Raw genomic sequence first — 21,366 nt, forward strand, 5'->3', positions numbered from 1 at the left:
GAACATACACCAACATAGAACACAGTTAGGACATGAATATTACACTCTATCAAATTTCACAAGGCTTTGGTGTGCTATTAGAAAGACCTAGCCTTACCCTAAGAAGCTTCTTCATAATTGACCTGAATGGAGCCATCAATTAAGAGGATGAATGATCTCTCAGTGGGCTGCAGTGCCAGAGGCATGCTAGTATGTAGAATCCCAGGTGGAATGAGACTCCTGGGACTTGCCCTCTAAACTGAACCCCATATCCTGCTACGACCTCACCAAATTGTAATGCTTTGAGAAAGGAATCAACAAATCATCCTATGTCACCTACAGCTTTTCAAAAACCATACGCTGGCATTCACTTTTAACATTTCAAATGATTGCTTCCGTAAGTACAAAAATGTATTAAGTATATAAAAAGTATAAGGTATTCCAAAATATTTTGTTTTAATTGCATTGGTTATGACTTTTTAAACTTAATTATTTACTAATATAAGGAGTCCTTTAATCTTAAAATCTAGAAAACCAGCTGGTTTTTATAGTGTGTCTTTCACATATTACATATCTACTATGTTATTTCTTCATTGGAAAGAGATAAATTGCCAGGTGCTAAATAACTCAGTATAATTAGAAAGGATATTTACTGAGTCCAATAACATACAACAGTTATATTATGAAAGCACTATGATTATATTCTGACTTCTTCAAGGGCTCAATGTAAGATTTATAAAGAAGAATAGACATTTTTAAAATTACCAATTCACCTATCCATAATCTTTACTCTGACTGTCAATATCATTTACTTAATACCCACAATGCTAATAATTAATTCAGAAAAAGGAAAATAAAGGTGTAATTTTTCTTACCGTGTTGAACAGTAGTTCAGCAGTTAACTTAACTAGCTGATAAAACAATTCTAGTCTATTTGGAACACAAAGCCTTAGAATGAAGAGGGGGAGTTCACTAGGCTACCAAGGCTTTTTGAAAGCATTTGTTAAGGTGCTCTTTTTTGACCATGAAATTTAATTATTTAATTGCATTTCCAAAACAAGTTTTCCCACATTGAAAGCAACATATTTACCTATTGACATGAATAAAGCACTCCCCATAAAATTTCTCACTGTAAATTAAGAAACTGACTTAGTGATTTATAAATTAGCCATTGAACAAAACCTATATTCTTGAATTCCTAAACGAAATAATTACAACATAAACCACAGTTAAAAAAAACAAAATAGAGAGCCCCAACAATGCTCAAAATCTTGTCAAAACCTAAGCAACCCAACTAGACATTTAAAACACAAAACAGCAAAAAAATTTATAGATACACATATGTATATATGTATATAAATATGCCCACCTGGGGACCACCATAAATGAACAGCACAGTGGGGTATTTCTTTCCAGGTTGTAGGTCGTGAGGTTTGTACAGCATCCCGTACAATGTAAAACCGGTAGTACTTTCAAAAGAGAAAATTTCTGGAGGGGTGTAGTCAGGAAGAGGACCTGTTGAGTAGGTAACATACACAACCTTTAAAAGGAGTTCTTGGGGCAACGGAGGCTCAGTGGCAGAGTTCTTGCCTGTCATACCAGTGACCCAGGTTTGATTCCCGGTGCCTGCCCATATTAAAAAATAAAAATTAAAAAAAGGAATTCTTATGGGGGCTCTATAATCTGAGGGCAAGGAAGAAGATATTCTACCCACACACAAATAAATGACCATCTCCCATTCAAGTAGCAGGCTAAAAATTAAGAAAGAACATTCATTTTAAAATAAAAACAAAACCAACAACAACAAAAACAAAATTGAATGGACATATCAAATTATCTATTTCAGAAATAGGACATAGTATTATGAATAATCCTTGGAACAAACCTAGGAGATGTTTACACCCAGGACTGTATAAATACACTGAGCTTGGTCCAGTAAGTCATATACCTGGTTAGAACTGGAAATATAAATTTAACTTAGCTAATGCGACATATTCATAGCAGGTGCTCAATAAACATTTGTTGAATATTACAATGATCATTAGAGAATAGGCCTAACTAAAACTCAGAAAAAAAAAGTCAATATCAGCCTCTGATTCATGAAAAAAAAACCTCTCCTAAGTGTCTGTGCGTACTGGAAGGTTTAAGGGTTTAAGCAGAGATCATCACATTACAAATTTTGCCTGTGGATATTAAAATACATCTATGCCCTTTGGTTCTATAGTAATTTCTCAATCACTTGGTAGATTAAAAAAAATAAATTGAATAAAAATACTTAATAGAAAATAGATTTGGGGATAGCGGGTTAGAAGATACATAAAATGAGTCTAAACTTAAGACTTAAGAAATCAAGCATTTTAAAAATAGATAATTCATGTATTCTTGGAAGTAGTTGAGATGGAAAATTTATTGTTGTTTATATGTTTCCATAATTAAAAAAAAAGACAATGACAATTAAATGTAATACATGATCCTGGACTGATCTAATAATGGGGGAGAACAGGCTCAAAGGGACATTACTGAGATGAAAAAACTGGAAATAAAGACTATAAGCTTTATATCAATGTTAAATATCTTGAACTCGATAACTGTACTTAAGGTGGTTACTTAAATGAATATTCTTGCTCTTAGAAAATACACAATGGAAGTATTAGGTGTTCAAGAAACACAATATATATAATATACTCTCAAATGTTTAGAAAAGAGACAGATGGATGGGTAGATGGATAAATAGAATGATATGGCAAATGTGACAAAACGTTAAAAGTTGGTGGATCTGCACATGGAGAGAAAGAGGCTACAGGGACAAGATACAAGGTGCCCCAGCACCAAAGACCAGACATATAAAGCTATCTGGGATGTCCAAACCCCAGCTAAGAACCCCAACTGATGCAGCCAACCCACACAATCATAAGAAATAATAAACTGTTGTTATTTTAAAGTTAAAAAAAAAAAGTTGGTGGATCTGGTTGGTTGAAGAGGACTTCTCTGTATGGGTTTTGTATTATTTATTTATTTTAATTAATTAAAAATTTTTTTTAAATACCAAAAAACACCAAACGCAAACACTCGTAACTTTTGATCATTCTGTTCTACATATATAATCAGTAATTCATAGTATCATCACATAGTTGCATATTCATCATCATGATCATTTCTTAGAACATTTGCATCTATTCAGAAAAGAAATAAAAACAAAACAGAAAAAAATTCATACATATCATACCCCCACCCCTCCCCTCACCGATCACCAGCATTTCACTCTAAATCTATTTTAACATTTGTTCTCCCTATTATTTATTTTTATTCCATATGTTTGGTTTTTTATTATTTTTGCAACTGTCCTGCAAGTTTAAAATCATTTCAAAATAAAAAGTTAAAAAAAAAAAAAAAAAAGACAACGTACAATGTCCCTCTTTCCTATACAGAGCAAGTGCTCTCTCTACCTTTTATTACCATGGCCACTATAGAGTGTTTTTTTTTTTTTAAAGTTTAGGAAAGCTGCAGCTTCCCTGCTCAAAGAGTCTTACTAGATCAGTATGCATTAGCCTCAATTTCATCTATTTACTAGGAAATTATGTAAATGTAAGAATAATATCAAGTTTCCCAGCTGATATCTTGACTACTTTAATTTTATTTTCAAAAGGACCTTCCAGGTTTGCGCCTGCCTGGAGCTGGTAGTTGACAGGATGGGAGGGGTGGGACCAAACAGGAGTCCAGCAGTTCAGGGACAGGCAGTCGTCTGTAGCAATAGATAAGAAGATTCCGTCCAAGAAATGTGGACATATGACACAGGTGCAGTACACTAATATACTAATCCTTAATATTTAAGGTCATGTTCAGAGAAAATGAGTACCTGCTGAATCCAAAATGGTGGCCCAGAATTCCTTTGTTTTGCAAGTTGGGTCATCTTCAGGACTTGACAGTTTGTAAAGGGACACACAGTGTGGATTCTTCTGGTTACTATACTTACTTATAAAGAAGTCACAATGCTAGAGAAAGGAGAAACAATCATTTTTTCCCCAGGAAAAAGTAAAAGTAAAAAAATAAATAAAAAGAAGGATTATCTGCTGTTATGTCTGCATTAATGCTATGGCAGGAGTATGAGAGTTTGACCACTCATGTAAATAAACAATTTGAAGTTAAGACTAAGCTTTTTTCCTATGACAATTAAACTTTCTGAAGGACAATTTCGCCAGTTTTCACATCATTCAAAATAAGTATTATGTGAGCAGAGAGTTTTTAATAAAACAGGAAAAGTTTTTCAAAAAGGGACTTAGATGTGAAACCTAAGGGCAATGTGTGAACTGGATCCTTTTTGCAAAATGGACATTATTGAGACAATTGGCAAAACTTGAATGGTATCTGATGATTAGATTGTAATCATGTAAAGATGTCAATTTTCATACTTCCTCTCATTTTGATGGTTGCATTGAGGTTATGTAGAATGTTCTTGTTTGTAGGAATGATGCATGAAAGTATCTGAGGATTATGGGCACCATATTGACAATGTACTGTTACAAATGGCTCAGGAAAAGACGTTTTTGTACTGTGCGTCAACTTTTCCATTGTTCAAAAAAAGAGAAATAAGAAAAACAAAGGGACAATACCCGGCTGATGCAGCAAGAGTGGGAAAAGCCACGGTCAGTCAGCCTTGTCACCTCTCCAGGATTGACATAACTGGCCACATACAGGTGATGCTCTAAAGGGGAGTCTTTAGTGCCTTCAAAATATACCAGTTTTCTGACTTCATCAACCTGGATCTGCCAAAATAAAAACAAAAAAATCAGTGCCAACATGACCTTGGCAAGGCCAGTAATTAAACAAATAGATATCTAAAAAGTAGTTTTCAGGCTCCAATTTTATTCTGAATTATTTGACTTAAATTTATGCCTCTTTGACATTCTGCCACCAAGACTAACAAATCCAAGTTAGTTCTGTTTATGACTTAAAGCTAAGAATAGATCCTGTCCAGAAGGAAAGAAAGACACCTGATCTACCCAAAGCGATTTGTAGATTCAGCACAATCCCAATTAAATTCCAACAGCCTTCTTTGCAGAAATGTAAAAGCCAATCAACAAATGCATATGGAAGGGTAAGGGACCCTAAATAGCCAAAACCATCTTGAAAAAGAAGAACAAAGTCGGGGGACTAAACTACCCAATTTAAAACTTAATACAAAGCTACAGTAATCAAATGGTGTGGTATTGGCATAAGAACAGACATACAGACCAATGGAATTGAACTGAGAGTTCAGAAACAAACCCTCACCTCTATGGCCAACTGATTTTTTTTTTGCCTTCTTTCTTTATTCAATTTCATTACAATTACATATTTATCATATTTTTATATTTTAAAATAATGCTAACATCTGTGATGATATATATATACACGTCCTTTGACTAGTGTTTGAAATTTGTTCCATAAAACCTGTGAATCTGACTGCCCTATTTTGGCCTATTGATTTTTTTGTTTGTTTTACTTTCCTGCTGTCTTTTTATTTCTTTTTCTGAATTGATGCAAATGTTCTAAAAAATGATCATGATGATGAATATGCAACTATGTGATGATATTGTGAATTACTGATTATATATGTAGAATGGAATGAGCATATGTTAAGAATGTTTGTGTTTCTTTCTTGTAATTTTTTTAACTTAAAAATTAATGAAAATAAAACAAAATATATCATTAAAAAGCAAAAAAAATAGTATTGTAATAATGTTGTTTCATCAGTTGTAACAAAGGTACCACACTAATGCAAAATGTTAATAAGGAAAATTGTGTGTGCATGTATGTGGAAGGTATGGGGTATTTAGGAACTCTGTATCTATCCATTGCATGATTTTTCTGTAAACCTTACAAATGCTCTAATTTTTTTTAGAAAAAGACACCTAAGTTGCATGCCGTTGGTAGAAGTTGTTTTTTTTTAACATAAAATTTTTTTTATTATTATAACATATATAACATACAGTTAGTTATTTTAACCATTTTAAGTGTATAATTCATTGGCATCGCATTCACATTGTCATGCAACCATACTTGGGTTTAGTTTTACAATCCTAATTTGCAGTTTCCATTTTCCTTGCTTTTTTTTTTTTTGTTTCTTTTCCCTCCTGCCTTCTGTTGTCCTTATTTTTATTTTTTAATTCTACTATAGGATGGAAGTTATTCATTCTATTTTTTTTAACTTTTTTTATTTTATAGTACAACATACATACAAAGCAAAGAAATAAAAAAGCAACAGTTTTCAAAGCACTCTTCAAATAGTGGTTACATCCCAGAGTTTGTCATAGGCTACCACACCATCCTCTCAAATTTTTGATTCTAGCTGCTCCAGAATACAGGAGGCTAGAGGGCTTAAATACTTTATCATCACAATCGACTTTTTTTCCCTCTTTTTTTTGTGAACAGTAACATATATACAAAAGAGCTATAAATTTCAATGCACGAACCACAATTAGTTGTAGAACATATTTCAGACTTTGACATGGGTTACAGTTTCACAATTTTAGGTTTTTACTTTTAGCTGCTCTAAAATACTAAAAGAGATATCAATGTAATGATTCAGCATTCATATTCATTTGTTAAGTCTATCTTCTATGCATAATTTCACCATCACCTTTGATCTTTCCATACCTTTTACTGGAGTTGTCTGGGCTACGGCAATTCTAAATTTTTGCTATTGGAAGGGTCTGTCACTAATATGGGGTAGGGAGATGGAACTATCTGATGATCTGGAGGGGCTGGGCTAGGTTTCAGGACTTATCTGGACTAGGGACCCATCTGGAGATTGTAGGCTTCCGGAAAGTTACTCTAGTGCATGGAACCCTTGTGGAATCTTATATATTGTCCTAGGTGTTCTTTAGGATTGACTGGAATGGTCCTGGTTGGGGGTTTTATGACAGATAGCAAGGTCTACCTGAAGCTTGCGTAAGAGCAACCTCCAGAGTAGCCTCTTGATTCTATCTGAACTCTCTCTGCCACTGATACTTTATTAATTACACTTTTCCCCCCCTTTTAGTTAGGATGGAATTGTTGATCCCATAGTGCTAGGTCTGGGTTCATCCCTAGGAGTCATCTCCCATATCGCCAGGGAGACTTTCACCCCTGCATGTCATGTCCCACATAAGGGAGGGCAATGATTTCACTTGCAGAGCTGGACTTAGGGAGACTGAGGCGATATCTGAGCAACAACAGAGGTCCTCCAAAAGTAACTCCTTTTATTTTTTTTTACAGTTTTTAGTTTTGCCTTTATTCACCTTAGTTCATTAAAAACATATCTGGAGAGTCCGGGTCAAGATGGCGGCTTAACAATGTGCGCATTTTAGTTCGTCCTCCAGAACAACTACTAAATAACCAGAAACAGAACAGAACAGCTCCTGGGGCCATATCAGTGACCAGACACACAGCGTACCCCAGTCTGGACCAGCTGGACCGGCTGTGAGCCCCTCCAGAACCGGAGAGTCTGCCAAAGTTAAAGGTACTGCATCATCATACGCTGGTGGGATCTGCAGGCAGACAAGCGCCACATACTGGGCAGTATAAGAAGAACAGAGCCCAGAGATTTCACAGGAAAGTCTTTCAACCTGCTGGGTCTCACCCTCAGGGAAAACCGACGCAGGTGACTCTTTCCTCCTGATAGGAGGCCAGTTTGGCCTGGGAAAATCCGGCTGGGGTCTATAATATCTAAGTAGACCCTCCTAAGTGTGGGGGGAAAATGGCACCACACAAGCAGGGCAAGAAACAAGAAAACAAGAACTGAAAAATTCTCCTCTGTTAAACAAAACTTAAGCTAGAGGTCCAGATAAAGTTGAACTGAATGTCAAAGAACAGAGAGACAACAAACTCACCCAGCAAGAAAACCCTAGGTAAAAGAAGTGAAAGCAATCTCCAGAATAAACTAATTAAGGTAATTAAATGCCTAGACGCCAGCAAAAAAAACATATCACACTAGGAAAATTGAAGATATGGCCCAGTCAAAGGAACAAACCAACAGACATACAGGAGCTGAAACAATTAATTCAGAATATATGAACAGACATGGAAAATCTCATCAAAAACCAAACCAATGAATCGAGGGAGGATACAAAGAAGGCAAGGAATGAACAAAAAGAAGAAATTGAAAGTCTGAAAAAGCAAATCACAGAACTTGTAGGAATGAAAGGCAAGGTAGAAGAGATGAAAAAAACAATGGAAACCTACAATGGTAGATTTTGAGAGACAGAGCATAGGATTAGTGAACTGGAGGATGGAACATCTGAAATCCGGCAAGAAAAAGAAAATACAGGGAAAAAAATGGAAAAATATGAGCAGGGACTCAGGGAATTGAATGACAATATGAAGCACATGAATATACGTGTTGTGGGTGTCCCAGAAGGACAAGAGAAGGGAAAAGGAGGAGAAAACTAATGGAGGAAATATCAGTGAAAATTTCCCAACTCTTATGAAAGACTTAAAAGTACAGATCCAAGAAGTACAGCGTACTCCAAACAGAATAGATTCAAATACACATAATCCAAGACACTTACTAATCAGAATGTCAGATCTCAAAGAGAAAGAGAGAATTTTGAAAGCAGCAAGAGAAAAGCAATTCATCACATACAAGAGAAGCCCAATAAGACTATGTGTAGATTTCTCAGCAAAAACCAGGGAGGCAAAAAGACAGTAGTATGATATATTTAATAGACAAAAAGAGAAAAACTGCCAACCAAGAATTCTATATCCAGCAAAACTGTCCTTCAAAAATGAGGGAGAAATTAAAACATTTTCAGACAAAAAATCACTGAGAGAATTTGTGACCAAGAGACCAGCTCTTCAAGAAATACTAAAGGGAGCACTAGAGACAGATACAAAGACAGAAGAGAGAGGTGTGGAGAAGAGTGTAGAAAGGAAGACTATGAGTAAAGGTAAAAAGAAGGAAAATTAGATATGACATATAAAATCCAGAAGGCAAAATAGTAGAAGAAAGTACTACCTATGCAGTAATAACACTGAATGTTAATGGATTAAACTCTCCAATCAAAAGACATAGTCTGGCAGAATGGATTAAAAAACAGGACTCATCTATATGCTGTCTCTACTCAAAGCACATGAGGGCAAGGACACAAATGGACATTTACACACCAATGTTTATAGCAGCATTATTTACAATTACCAAGAGATGGAAGCAGCCAAAATGTACATCAACAGATGGTTGGCTAAACAAACTGTGGCATTTACATAAGATGGAATGTTATGCAGCTGTAAGACAGAATAAAGTTATGAAGTATGTAACAACATGAATGGACCTTAAGGACAATATGCTGAGTGTGATTAGCCAGAAACAAAAAGACAAATACTGTATGGTTTCACTGATACGAACTGACATTAGTGAATAAACTTGGAATATTTCGTTGGTAACAGAGACCATCAGGAGATAGAAATAGGGTAAGATATTGGGTAATTGGAGCTGAAGGGATACAGATTGTGCAACAGGACTGAATATAAAAACTCTGAAATGGAAAGCACAATATTACCTAACTGTAATACAGTTATGTTAAAACACTGAATGAAGCTGCATATGAGAATGACAGAGGGAGGAGGGCTGGAGCATAAATGAAATCACAAAGAAAGATAGACAATAAAGATTGAGATGGTATAATCTAAGAATGCCTAGAGTGTATAATGATAGTGACTAAATGTACAAATTTAAAAACTGTTTTTGCATAAGAAAGAACAAAAGAATGTCATTACTGCAGTGTGCTGAAAATAGAGAGTAATTAATATTTTAAAATTTCAACTTATGTGTGAGACTAAAGCAAAAAATGCTTATTTGGTACAAATTTATACTTTGACTAGTGCATATCCTAATATAACTTATGTAGATAGTTGATTGAACAGCTTACGTACATGGAACTTTGTATAGGACATGAGATTTTGTTGGTTTGTCCAGGTGATGCCCTGATGAATCCCAGAGTGATTTGATCAGTGAGTGGAAAAGTATTTGCAAAGTCCCCTTCGTGGAACGGTGAGAATGGCGGAAAACTCAACTTCCCCAAGTTGAATTCTTGATATTCTCACAAGCAGTGTGGGCAACCAAAGCTATAGGCTGAGTCCCCAGTCTTGGGGTTTGTTCATATGAAACTTAACCCCACATGGGATAGGTCAAGCCTACTTAAATTTAGGCCTAAGAGTCACCAAGAGAACCTTTTTTGTTGCTCAGATGTGGCCTCTCTCTCCAGCATGCACAGCAAGCAAACTCACCACCCTTCCCCTATCTACGTGGGACATGACTCCCAGGGGTGTGGACCTTCCTGGCAACGTGGGACAGAAATCCCAGAATGAGCTAAGATTCAGCATCAAGGGATTGAGAAAAACTCTAGAATGAGCTGAGACCCAGCATCAAGGGATTGAGAAAATCTTCTCCACCAAAAGGGGGAAGAGTGAAATGAGACAAAGTGTCAATGGCTGAGAGATTCCAAACAGAGTCCAGAGGTTATCCTGGAGGTTATTCTTACGCATTAAGTAGATATTACCTTGTTAACCAAGATGTAATGGAGAGGCTGGAGGGAACTGCCTGAAAATGTAGAGTTGTGTTCCAGTAGCCATGTTTCTTGATGATGATTGTATAATGATATAGCTTTCACAATGTGACTGTGTGATTGTGAAAACCTTGTGTCTGATGCTCCTTTTATCTACCTTGTCAACAGATGAGTAGAACATATGGAATAAAAATAAATAATAGGGGGAACAAATGTTGAAATAAATTTAGTTTGAAATGCTAGTGATCAATGAAAGGGAGGAGTAAGGGGTATGGTATGTAAATTTTTTTTTCTGTTTGTTTTATTTTTCTGATGTCTTTTTATTTCTTTTTCTGAATTGATGCTAATGTTCTGGGAAATGATCATGATGATGAATATGCAACTATGTGATGATATTGTGAATTGCTGAGTGTATGTGTTGGGAATGTTTGTGTTTCTTGTAATTTTTTTTTTTAATAAAAAAAAATATCTGTTTTCAAGAGCCTATAAATAAAGCGACAACCCACTAATGTGGGTTAGAAGTCGCCCCTCTCAGCATGGTATTTTTTTCTTTTGTTTTTTTAAAAAGCACTATTTCTTATAGGAATCTTATTGATCACACAGTAGTTAAAAGAATATTGGATATAATGACATACACAATCTGAACAAGACAGGCTGACTGAGAATTTATATGACATGGTAAAAACATAGAGTCAGAGTTAGCAATGTAGACAGACGCATGCAGGTTGGGGCTGGGGGCTCAGAGGCAGGGACCCCTCTGAGGCTGGGCATGTGGACCTCCAGCAGTAAGGCTCCGTTCTGCACCAGGACGCATCTCCCACCAAGAGAGACAGGCTTCCATGCACCTAAAGGCTAGAAGGAACCCTGACCTGCTGCAGACACCTGAGCTGATGATCTGGGATCGTTTTGGGACACACCCGCAACAACAGTTACTAGTAAACGCTATGCAAGTAGCAGGAAGCATCGTCACTTATTCTAGGTGGGTGTTCTAGTTTGCTAGATGCCAGAATGCAATATACCAGAATCAGAATGGTTTTTAAAAAGGAGAATTTATAAGTTGCTAGTTTAGTTTACTGTTCTAAGGCTGAGAAAATGTCCCAATTAAAACACGTCTATAGAAATGTCCAATCAAAGGCATCCATCCAGGGAAAGAGATCTTCTTCAAGAAGCCCAATGAAGTTCAGGGTTTCTCTCTCAAGTGAGAAGGCACATCGTGAACACAGTCAGGGCTTCTCTCCCAGCTGGAAGGGCACATGGCGAACACAGTGTCATCTGTTAGCTTTCTCTCCTGGCTTCCTGTCTCATGAAGCTCCCCGGGAGGCATTTTCCTTCTTCATCTCTAAAGGTTGCTGGCTCATGGACTCTCTGCTTCGTGGTGCTGTAGCATTCTCTGCTCTCTCTGAAATCTCTTTCATTCCCCAAAATGTTTCCTCTTTTATAGGACTCCAGAAACTTATCAAGACCCACCCCAAATGGGTGGAGACATGTCATCACCTAATCCAGCTTAACAACCAATCTTGATTAAATCACATCTCCAGGGAGAGGAGCTGATTAAAGTTTCAAACATACAGTATTGAATAGGGATTATTCTGCCTTTATGAAATGGGATTTAGATTAAAACATGGCTTCTCTAGGGTACATACATCTTTCAAACCAGCACATCATCACAACTGAATTTTTTTCTTTCTTTTTTGTGAAAAATAACATATATACAAAAAAAGCAATAAATTTCAATGTACAACACCACAATTAGGTGTAGAACATATTTCAGAGTTTGACATGGATTATGATTCCACAATTTTAAGTTTTTACTTCTAGCTGCTCTAAGATACAGGAGACTGAAAGAGATATCGACTAAATGATTCAGCAATCATATTCATTTGTTAAATCCTATCTTCTCTGTATAACTCCACCATCACCTTTGATCTTTCTATCCCTCTCTTTAAGGGTGCTTGGGCTATGGCCATTCTAACTTTTTCATGTTGGAAGGGTCTTTCACTAATATGGAGTAGGAAGATGGAACTATCTGACATTTTGGAGAGGCTGGGCCTTCTAGGTTTCAGGATGTATCTGGTTCAAGGACCCATCTGGTGGTTGTAGTTTTCTGAAAAGTTACTCTAGTGCATGGAACCTTTGTAGAATCTTATATAGTGCCCTAGGTGCTCTTTAGGATTGGCTGGAACGGTGCTGGTTGGGGGTTGGCAGGTTATGATAGGTAGCAATGTCTAACTGAAGTTTGCATTAAGAGCAACCTCCAGAGTAGCCTCTTGACTCTATCTGAACTCTCTCTGCCACTGATACTTTATTAGTTACACTTCTTTTCCTTCCTTGGTAGAGTTTTATATCTGGTCAGAATATATGCTTTTCCTAAGAGACAAAAATTATTTCATTAAAATAACTTTTCAAAAAAAGTAACTTTTCACAGGGGTGGTGGTGGAATATCCTAAAGAGGAGATCAGGACAAACCATTAACATATATTACAAAGAATATAACTTTAGTATTTTGTATATTTCTGTGTTAGTACAGCATATCTTAGGCAGTACTTTTTTGGCCTTTTGTACAAATTTCAAAAGTATTTTATCTATTGGGTTGAAGAATATTTTAAATGAATCACAGTTTCAATACTGGTATAGTTTATAAATAAATATAGAGAAGATCTTTGAAGCCTTTATTCAGAACTAAAAAAACTACAAGTAAACTCACCACTGAATTCACTTAATATTCTTCCCAAATTACAGTAAAAATCTAAATAAATGGTATTCTTTTATTGTTCCTTTTAAAGTCTTCCACCAGCCTACTCAAACACTGATTAATAAAATTCAAAATAATATTTTATACAGCAAAGAAAACAGCTACATTGCTAAAAGCAGGTGTTTTAAAACATCATTTCTTTCAAGAGTCTTCTTCTCCATTATCAAACATTTTTTTAGCATGAATGAATACTACAGTTGTGATTTATAGACCTCTACATGACATATATGGAAAGGGATATAAATGATAGGAAATACAGAACAAACACTCATGAAGCTACCCAGGAATGTGTTAATCTCTGCAAAGTATTAGGATTGGTTCGGAACTTGACTGAGCAGCTGAGTTGAGCCTTTCAAAGCTGAAGAAATAGCCAGTCAATTCCCCATCTCCATCTTTTCTTTGTTTCATGTGACTTACTTTATTCAACGGAAGTACTTTATTCAATGGAAGTATCACAAATCAACTAGAGGGTTTGTTAGACACAGGCTACAGGGCCCCAAAACCAGAGTTTAATTTAGAAGGTCTAGGGGAGGGTCTCTAAATTTGCATTTCTCACAAGTTTTAGGTGATGCTGATGATGCTTTGTGACTGGTTCAGGGACCATATACAGAAAACCATAATAAGGGGAACATGGGCTTAAAAGTCTCAATGCTTAACCCATTACTGCCATTAGAAATCTTTGGATGGGACAGGGTCACTGGCAGAAGAAGAAGGAAAAAGGTAACAACAAAAAGGGCAAAGAGAGATGGAAAACAGAAGAGGAAGAAGGAAAGAGAGAGACAAATTTATCACATAACATAAAAAGGATGAAAACTGATGCATGTTATGCCAGTTTGAATCTGTAGTATACCCCAGGAAAGCCATGTCCTTTAATCCTTGTTCATTATTGCTGGGTGGAATCTTTTGATTAGATTACCTCCATGGAGATGTGTCTCGCCCAATTGTGGGTATTAACTTCTGCATAGAGGGAGATGAGACTCCACCCATTCCAGGTGAGTCTTGATTAGTTTACTGGAATCCTTTAAAAGAGGAAGCATTTTGTGGAGTCCCTTTTTAGAGCCGTGACAGAGCCATGAGAGCCACGGGAGCCCACGCAGCCTGAGACTTTTGGAGATGAAGAAGAAAAATGCCCCTGGGAGAGCTTCATGAAGCAAGAAACTAGGAGAGAAAGCTAGCAGATGTCGCCATGTTCACCTTGTGTATTTCCAGTTGAGAGAAAAACCCTGAACTTCATCGGCCTTCTTGAATGAAGGTAACTTCTCGTTGGTGCCTTAATTTGAACATTTTTATAGACTTGCTTTAATTGGGACATTTTCATGGCCTTAGAAATATAAACTTGCAAGTTACTAAATTTCCCCTTTTAAAAGACATTCCATTTTTGGTATATTGCATTTCAGCAGCTAGCAAATAGAACACATGTGATTACAACTAGAAGAGAGGCATTTATGTTACCTAGATAAAGTTCAGTTCTGCATAAATACAATTTAGGGGCTGGCTTGAATATTATCTAATGTCTGCTATCCTACCTACAACCATTACACAGCATGAAATTTACATTAGTGTAGCTTTCTGTGATCTGAACACTAAGATTTTTCTCAGATAACAATAACATCTGAGGCCCCTAAACAGAAAAAACCATATTTGTATATACATAACCAAAAGGCAATATGAAACCTTCAGTGGAAGTTAGACTTTAAAGGTCACTTATTATATTCTAAAGATTTACCAAAAAACAAACAAACACAAACAACAACAACCAGAGACACAAATCTGATTCATTCTTTCTCTGTAATCATCCTGGGAACAAGTGACCTCTTTAGTAGCCAGTATATATAATTCTTCAATAAACTCCATATCATGTTGAAGAAATTTCATTTAGACTTTCATTTTGGTATATCCTGGTAGCATAAATTAACTTAACTCTATGTGCCACACATATCAAGAATGGAGTTCCTAGAGATTTCATGAAACTAACCACCTAACTGAAAAGTGAAAGAAATAAATGCAAGCAACTAACAAATGGAAAAAAAAATTAGAACTCAATGACTTGGCATAGAAGACTACACGCTGAGCACTAAATAGCAGGTAGACGTTCCTTTTCTTCCTTATCAATCTAAGCTCTGTATAAATGCCCATCACTCTTTGCAAGGGCTGACTGAAAATTCAAGAGTTTAAGAATGTAAAACTGTAATATCATCACTATATTAGAAGTAGTAAATACAATTTCTAATAAAGAAACGAAATGAGTAGTATATAAGAGATTTAAAAATAATTTTCAAACTATATCTTAACTCACAATTTTTGCCAGAATCTGAAAGTGTGTACCAGCCCTTTCCTTCTTGGGTAGAAATAATATATTTGAAAATAGTGACCATTAAGAACCAGAATACATACAATACCAGGGCTATAAAATGAGTGAGATTTATAATTTAAACTAAAACTCTTTCATTCTAACAACTTAAGTTCTTTAGACCCTAACTTAGTATTTCCAAAAACACTGTGGTCCTATTAAGTTGCATTTTTTATTTTTAAGTACTACATACACACAGCAGATATTGACCAAACAGAATAATAAGAACATACATTAGATCCATGCCGGCCAAGAACTTCCCATTCACCACTGGTAATAGCTATTTCCTCTTTGACAGGGCACTTGAAATCACCTGAAGATAAAAATAGTGATAATTCAGTACTTTATACCAGACTATTAGCAATTAAAACAATAAAGAGTAGTATTCTATACTCTTTTTTTTTAAAGTTGCATTAAAAAATCCAAATTATATTCAGGATGATGAAAATGTTTTGGAACTATATAGCAGTAATGGTTATACAACAGTGTAAATAAATGTAGTAAATGCAGTAAATGCCACTGAATTGTTCACTTTAACATGGTTAATTTTATGTTATATGAATTTTACATTTTTGTTTTGTATGCTGTATGGCGGGGTTACATTTCATTCTTTTTCCATGTGAGTATCCCATTATTGCAGCACCATTTGTTGAGTTTTTTGCTTGCTTGTTTGTTTTTGTGGGTTTCTTTGTTTGTTTGGGAAGTGCACGGGCTGGGAATTGAACCTGGGTCTTCCACATGACAGGCAAGAATTCTACCACTGAACCTACCCTCACATCTTTAAAAGTATATTTTTAAAAATCGACATTATGAGTGTTCATAATAGTCTGGAATAGTGACAGAAGCATCCAGGTAGGTAATGTGAGAACAATTTTTTTCCAAAAAAGCTAAGAAAACTCAGAAACACTTGCATTCCCAGACCTTCATTAGGTCAAAGAAGTCTAATGGCTTGATTGAGGCATTTCTTTCAGAAATACAGCAAACTATTTTCAAAGTCACAGAAGACAAATTTTAATGTAGTTTGTTTTTCTTTTGCAAACAAAAACCAAGCCTGACTAAGTTTTTGCCACAGTAAATACCAACATGCCACATTTATCTTTATGAGATTCTCCTTATACATGAGGCTCTCTCAGTGACCTAAAGAGGAGGTTAGAAAACGAAAATCGTTTCTCTTTTTCTAACTTCTGATACATACAGTTATGCGGCGTGACAGTTGAAGATAACATGGTATAGGTATAGGGTCTTACATAGGGGTCCACACAAGTGAAAAAAAAATCAGTTTAACTGTTCTTAGATACAAAAATTCAACTTAGCATTTACAGTCAGAAAATATTATTTAACACACATAAAACAAATACTAATTGTTTCACATTACAGTAATTTAAGGAAGAAACAAGAAGGGAAGAAGAAAATGAAGTGGACATCAAGGAAAAGGAAAAACACTTAGAGCAAGAAAAACGAAGAGAAATGGAAGGAGATGAAAAGAAGAGGCAGACAAACTGAGAAGCTCAGAAACAGACACTGACAGGGTACAGTGCTTGGTGTTCTGAGGTGAGTGTTAACTGAGGTAATACTTCTTATGCTCTTTAACTGGGCCATAAAATTTTAAATCATCATCTTTTTATTGCTGTCCCTAAAGTGTTTTAGGCAATTAACTATACAGCTCTGTGATTAGTCCTCATTAAACCTTCTGGAATTCCGTAAAGGATTTAGTTTTTGAACAACAGAGGAGTTGGCAAGGGCAATTTCACACCGAGGGCCAAGTTAAGGATCTCAAGAAGACAGTCCCTATTTTAGACATACAGTATCTTGTCTGCCTTACAAAATTATGCTCAGAAAAAGAAGCAGAGTCATAGAGTATTCACTCTGCTAGTCCTTAGATGTAGCTCACCATTTCCCAAATTGGAATGATATTTAAAAGGCCATGTTGAGTCTGTTAAGTTAAAACAGTAGTTAAGCATGTAACATAATGCACCATAAACTGCCAAAATGAATTCTACATTATTAAAGTAGAATACTAGAACTCCAGTTTAAAAAAATGCAGAAGTATGCAACGTACCATTCTACTTTTTCTAGCCTTACAAATCCATTCTGTATTATATTGCCTAGAAGGAAACCACCGCTTTTTAAAGAGAAATTAACTTCAGCTGACACAATTCTTAATTTTAGTTTGGGCAACCTAAGTCTATCAATTCGAAGCGAAGTGACTATAAATCGACTTCAATGAAGATGCATATAGTATTTAAAAAAACCCATGTAAAAAAAACTATAATGATATAACATTAAAAAAATAGCTTTCTTAATATACAAATAGTATGGGTTCACTTTAAACAAATTAAAAATTACACCAAGGCAAAGAAAGTAAAAATAAGTAATTCCACTATCCAGGGATTACCCATTATTAAGTTTATTATATATCTGTCAAGAACGTTGTCCTTTTTTGACACATGCACGTATTCATATATTAGTTTTACAATTTACGATTAATGAAGTAAGTACTTCTGCTTATCAAGTATATAAAAGAACACTACTCTGTCCCTCCCACCTTCTGCCACCAATATTTTTAAATGAAAAAAAAATTTCTTACTTGGAGCAGGCAGTCCTCCACTGGATCGTTTATATTTGCTTTCCTTTAAAATAGACGTGATTTTATATAAATGACGGAAACCTGTTTTGCATTCAGAGGCAAAAATAAACTCAATTTCATCTTCATGACTTTGGGGAAAAACATGAAAGATGTCATGGATCTGCAAAATGAATAGCTTAATTTACTATATACATGAAAATACTATATAAACAATTCAATTATGCTAGAGAAAGTGGCATTACTTGATAATCATATTTGAAGTATAAATAATTGTCAGTGCTAAGGGTGTATGGCATATTTATAATTATAGATTTTGCCTGGGCCTTTAGAATTTATCTTTCTTTAGCCAAATACTTGATTCATTGAGAAATAAATTGCCAAATGTACACAACCAAAAGCATTTTTTTTTAACTCATCATCTTTGTAACCCTTTGAAATATGGCACAAGATTTGCTTAATGAAATAAATTTATTATAGAAATAATGAGGAATTTTTTTTTCCTTTCTACCAGTTGAGGGGAAAACAGATATTCATTGTGTCATGTGAATCATATGAAGTATCTATGCAGCCAGTGAGTGAGCTGGCTTTATTTAATTCTTTTATACCTTAAGTTTTTTCTGATAAATTGGAAAATGCAAAATTCAGTCCAAAACTGGTATTTTTGATATAGCTGGCCAACTTAAGAAAAGTCTTTTCCAGACAGGACTTTTGAAGTCCTCTTAGAAGAACTGGTGAGGCTGGAGATGAAGCTGTGTATTTAACACCTGATGTATCCAGGAGCAACAGCAAATCTGCAGCAAGGGAGATGCCATTTCAATGGCACTGACTTTTATCTACAGATCATTGCATTCTAGAACCATCATGCAGACTTGAAACAGTCAAACTAAGGAAATAATATTCATGGTTCCTTTGTACTGAAAAAAATCATTTCAATAGTTTGTTATGAAACTTAATTTGCTTTATCATTCTGAGAAAATACTTAACCAAGTACAGAGAAAGCTGCATACATTTATCCAGATGTCTGTTGTCTCTTCATAGATAATCAGTGGGGTCACAGAATCAGGAACTGACTCAATGAGTCTCTGTCTTTCCATGGCGTCATCTTCTACTGGGATAAATAATTCAGGCGAGACTAACACTATCTGTAGGCGAGTTTGGGAGCGATCTAGTAGGATGGACCAAGCACTATTTAAACGAATAAAAGAGAAGCACCAGAAATAAAGCAAGCTTTCGGGAAAAAAAAATACTCCCCCTACTCTCTCTCCTATCATTTACAAATAGTTAATTTAGAATACGCTACATTTATTTTTTTATTTCTATTTTTGCATACATTTATTTTAAAAAGGTAAATTCGATAACATTTTTTAGAAGTGGTTTTCTTTAAATTTCTAAAACCACAGGTAGCTTTTGAAATTGTTTATTCCCCCTAGAATGCTAGTCAAACCCTTGTACATTGTTGGTGGGAATATAAAATGGGGCATTTACTGTGGAAAACAGTAGCAGTTCCTCAAAAAGTTGAACACAGAACTACCATATGACCTGGCAATCCCACTTCTAGGTATATACACAAAAGAACTGAGATTAGGGATCAGGCAAGTATTTGTACACCAATGTTTGTAGCAGCATTATTTACAGCAGTCAAAAGGTGGAAGCAACCCAAGTGCCCATCAATGGATGAATGGATAAACAAAAGTGATATATCTATACAATGGAATATTACGTAACCACAGGAAGGAATGAAGTTCTAATGCATGCTATAATATGGTTGAATCTTAACGATACCATGCGGAATGAAATAAGTCAGACATAAAAAGACAGATATTGCATGATTTCGCTATATCAAATAACTAGAATATGCAAATTCAGAGACAAGAAATAAATTACAGGTTACCTGGAGAGATGGAAAAATTTTGGTAATGGACAGGAGTGATGGTAGCAAAACATTATGAATATTTTTAACACCACTGAATTGTACACTTGAAAGTAGATTAAAAGGGAAATGTTATAATGTAGTTATGTTATTTATCTATATATAAATGAATGAATGAATGCCAGCGAACAAATGACAGACTTATGAAATTCCTGTTGTCTATATATTTAGACAAAGAAACTATACACAATCATCTTCACATAAAATTTGACAAATATTTCTGCTTAAATTTACAATATTAAAGAAAAACCAAAAACCACAACTCTTAGGTACGAGCCTTAAAGTCATAAAATTTAACCACAAATAACACTGTGAAACCATGACTGGCTGAGTAACAGACAGAACACATCTATCTATGCTTCTAGCATTGCAAATTTCTAAGTCCACTTAGTTCAGGAATAATTCAGCTGTAGAAATAACTACACTGAAAATTTACATGTGAAAGCAGCTCCGACAATAAAGCAAACCTAACAGCACAGACATTTCTAAAGCTCTGGAACATAAATTAGGTGTAAAGAAGTGACAATTTAACATACGCACTATTTTCCCTCTGGAGTCCATCCAGCTCTGGCAATATATTCAACTCCTTCAAACAGAATCTCAAAAGGTTGGATTAGTTCCTTATCTATGACATCTATAATCTATTAAAAAAGAAAAAAAAGAATCTAGTTATAGAAAACTTGGATAATTAACTAGATCACAGTCTACTTAAACCATTATTTAACAGCATGATACTTCTTTTAGACTTAGGTATCAAAAACAGCACATAAGATACAGCAAAACCAGCAGTAAGTTATCGGTTACCTAAGTTGATCACCTTTATGTCTAACAGAACTCTTGATAGTTACTGGTAAAAGTTCAGTTTTCTACATTTTATACCTAATCTAGTACCTACAAAAAAATAATAGCTCCCAGTTCCCTATATTTTATCCTAAAATACATTTGTGTAATATGTTAATGAAATGGCCCTGGCTAAGCAAACTTTTTTCCTTTAAAAGTCTAGCAGATATAGAAGAAAATATAGGTAAATATAAATCTCATGAAGAGGTGGTTTCCTAGACTTACAACTTTGGGCTTACAGCCAAAGTGTGAACAACAATAAAAGAAATAGGTAAATGGTATCTCCTCAAAATTAAACACTTTTGTCCATCACAGAACTTTGTCAGGAAAGTAAAAAAGCAGCCTACGCAATGGGAGACAATATTTGGAAACCACATATTAGATAAGGGTTTAATATCCAGAATATAT

At 35.2% G+C, this 21,366-nt stretch overlaps 1 protein-coding gene across 9 annotated transcripts in view; it reads right to left on the reverse strand.

Moving 5' to 3' along the window:
- DPP8 (dipeptidyl peptidase 8) overlaps positions 1-21,366 on the reverse strand; it is an 80,915-nt gene that overhangs the window by 14,586 nt on the left and 44,963 nt on the right. For all 9 annotated transcript variants that reach the window (XM_077128245.1, XM_077128244.1, XM_077128239.1 and 6 more), the window contains 7 exons: positions 20,659-20,759; positions 19,196-19,373; positions 18,189-18,348; positions 15,835-15,914; positions 4,590-4,742; positions 3,836-3,971; positions 1,349-1,494 (listed from right to left, as the gene is read on the reverse strand). In XM_077128245.1, the coding sequence (XP_076984360.1) occupies positions 1,349-1,494; positions 3,836-3,971; positions 4,590-4,742; positions 15,835-15,914; positions 18,189-18,348; positions 19,196-19,373; positions 20,659-20,759 (954 nt within the window). The remainder of the gene's footprint in view (positions 1-1,348; positions 1,495-3,835; positions 3,972-4,589; positions 4,743-15,834; positions 15,915-18,188; positions 18,349-19,195; positions 19,374-20,658; positions 20,760-21,366) is intronic.

The sequence above is a fragment of the Tamandua tetradactyla genome, chromosome 14 (genome assembly GCF_023851605.1).
Source record: "Tamandua tetradactyla isolate mTamTet1 chromosome 14, mTamTet1.pri, whole genome shotgun sequence".
Classification (NCBI taxonomy): domain Eukaryota; kingdom Metazoa; phylum Chordata; class Mammalia; order Pilosa; family Myrmecophagidae; genus Tamandua; species Tamandua tetradactyla.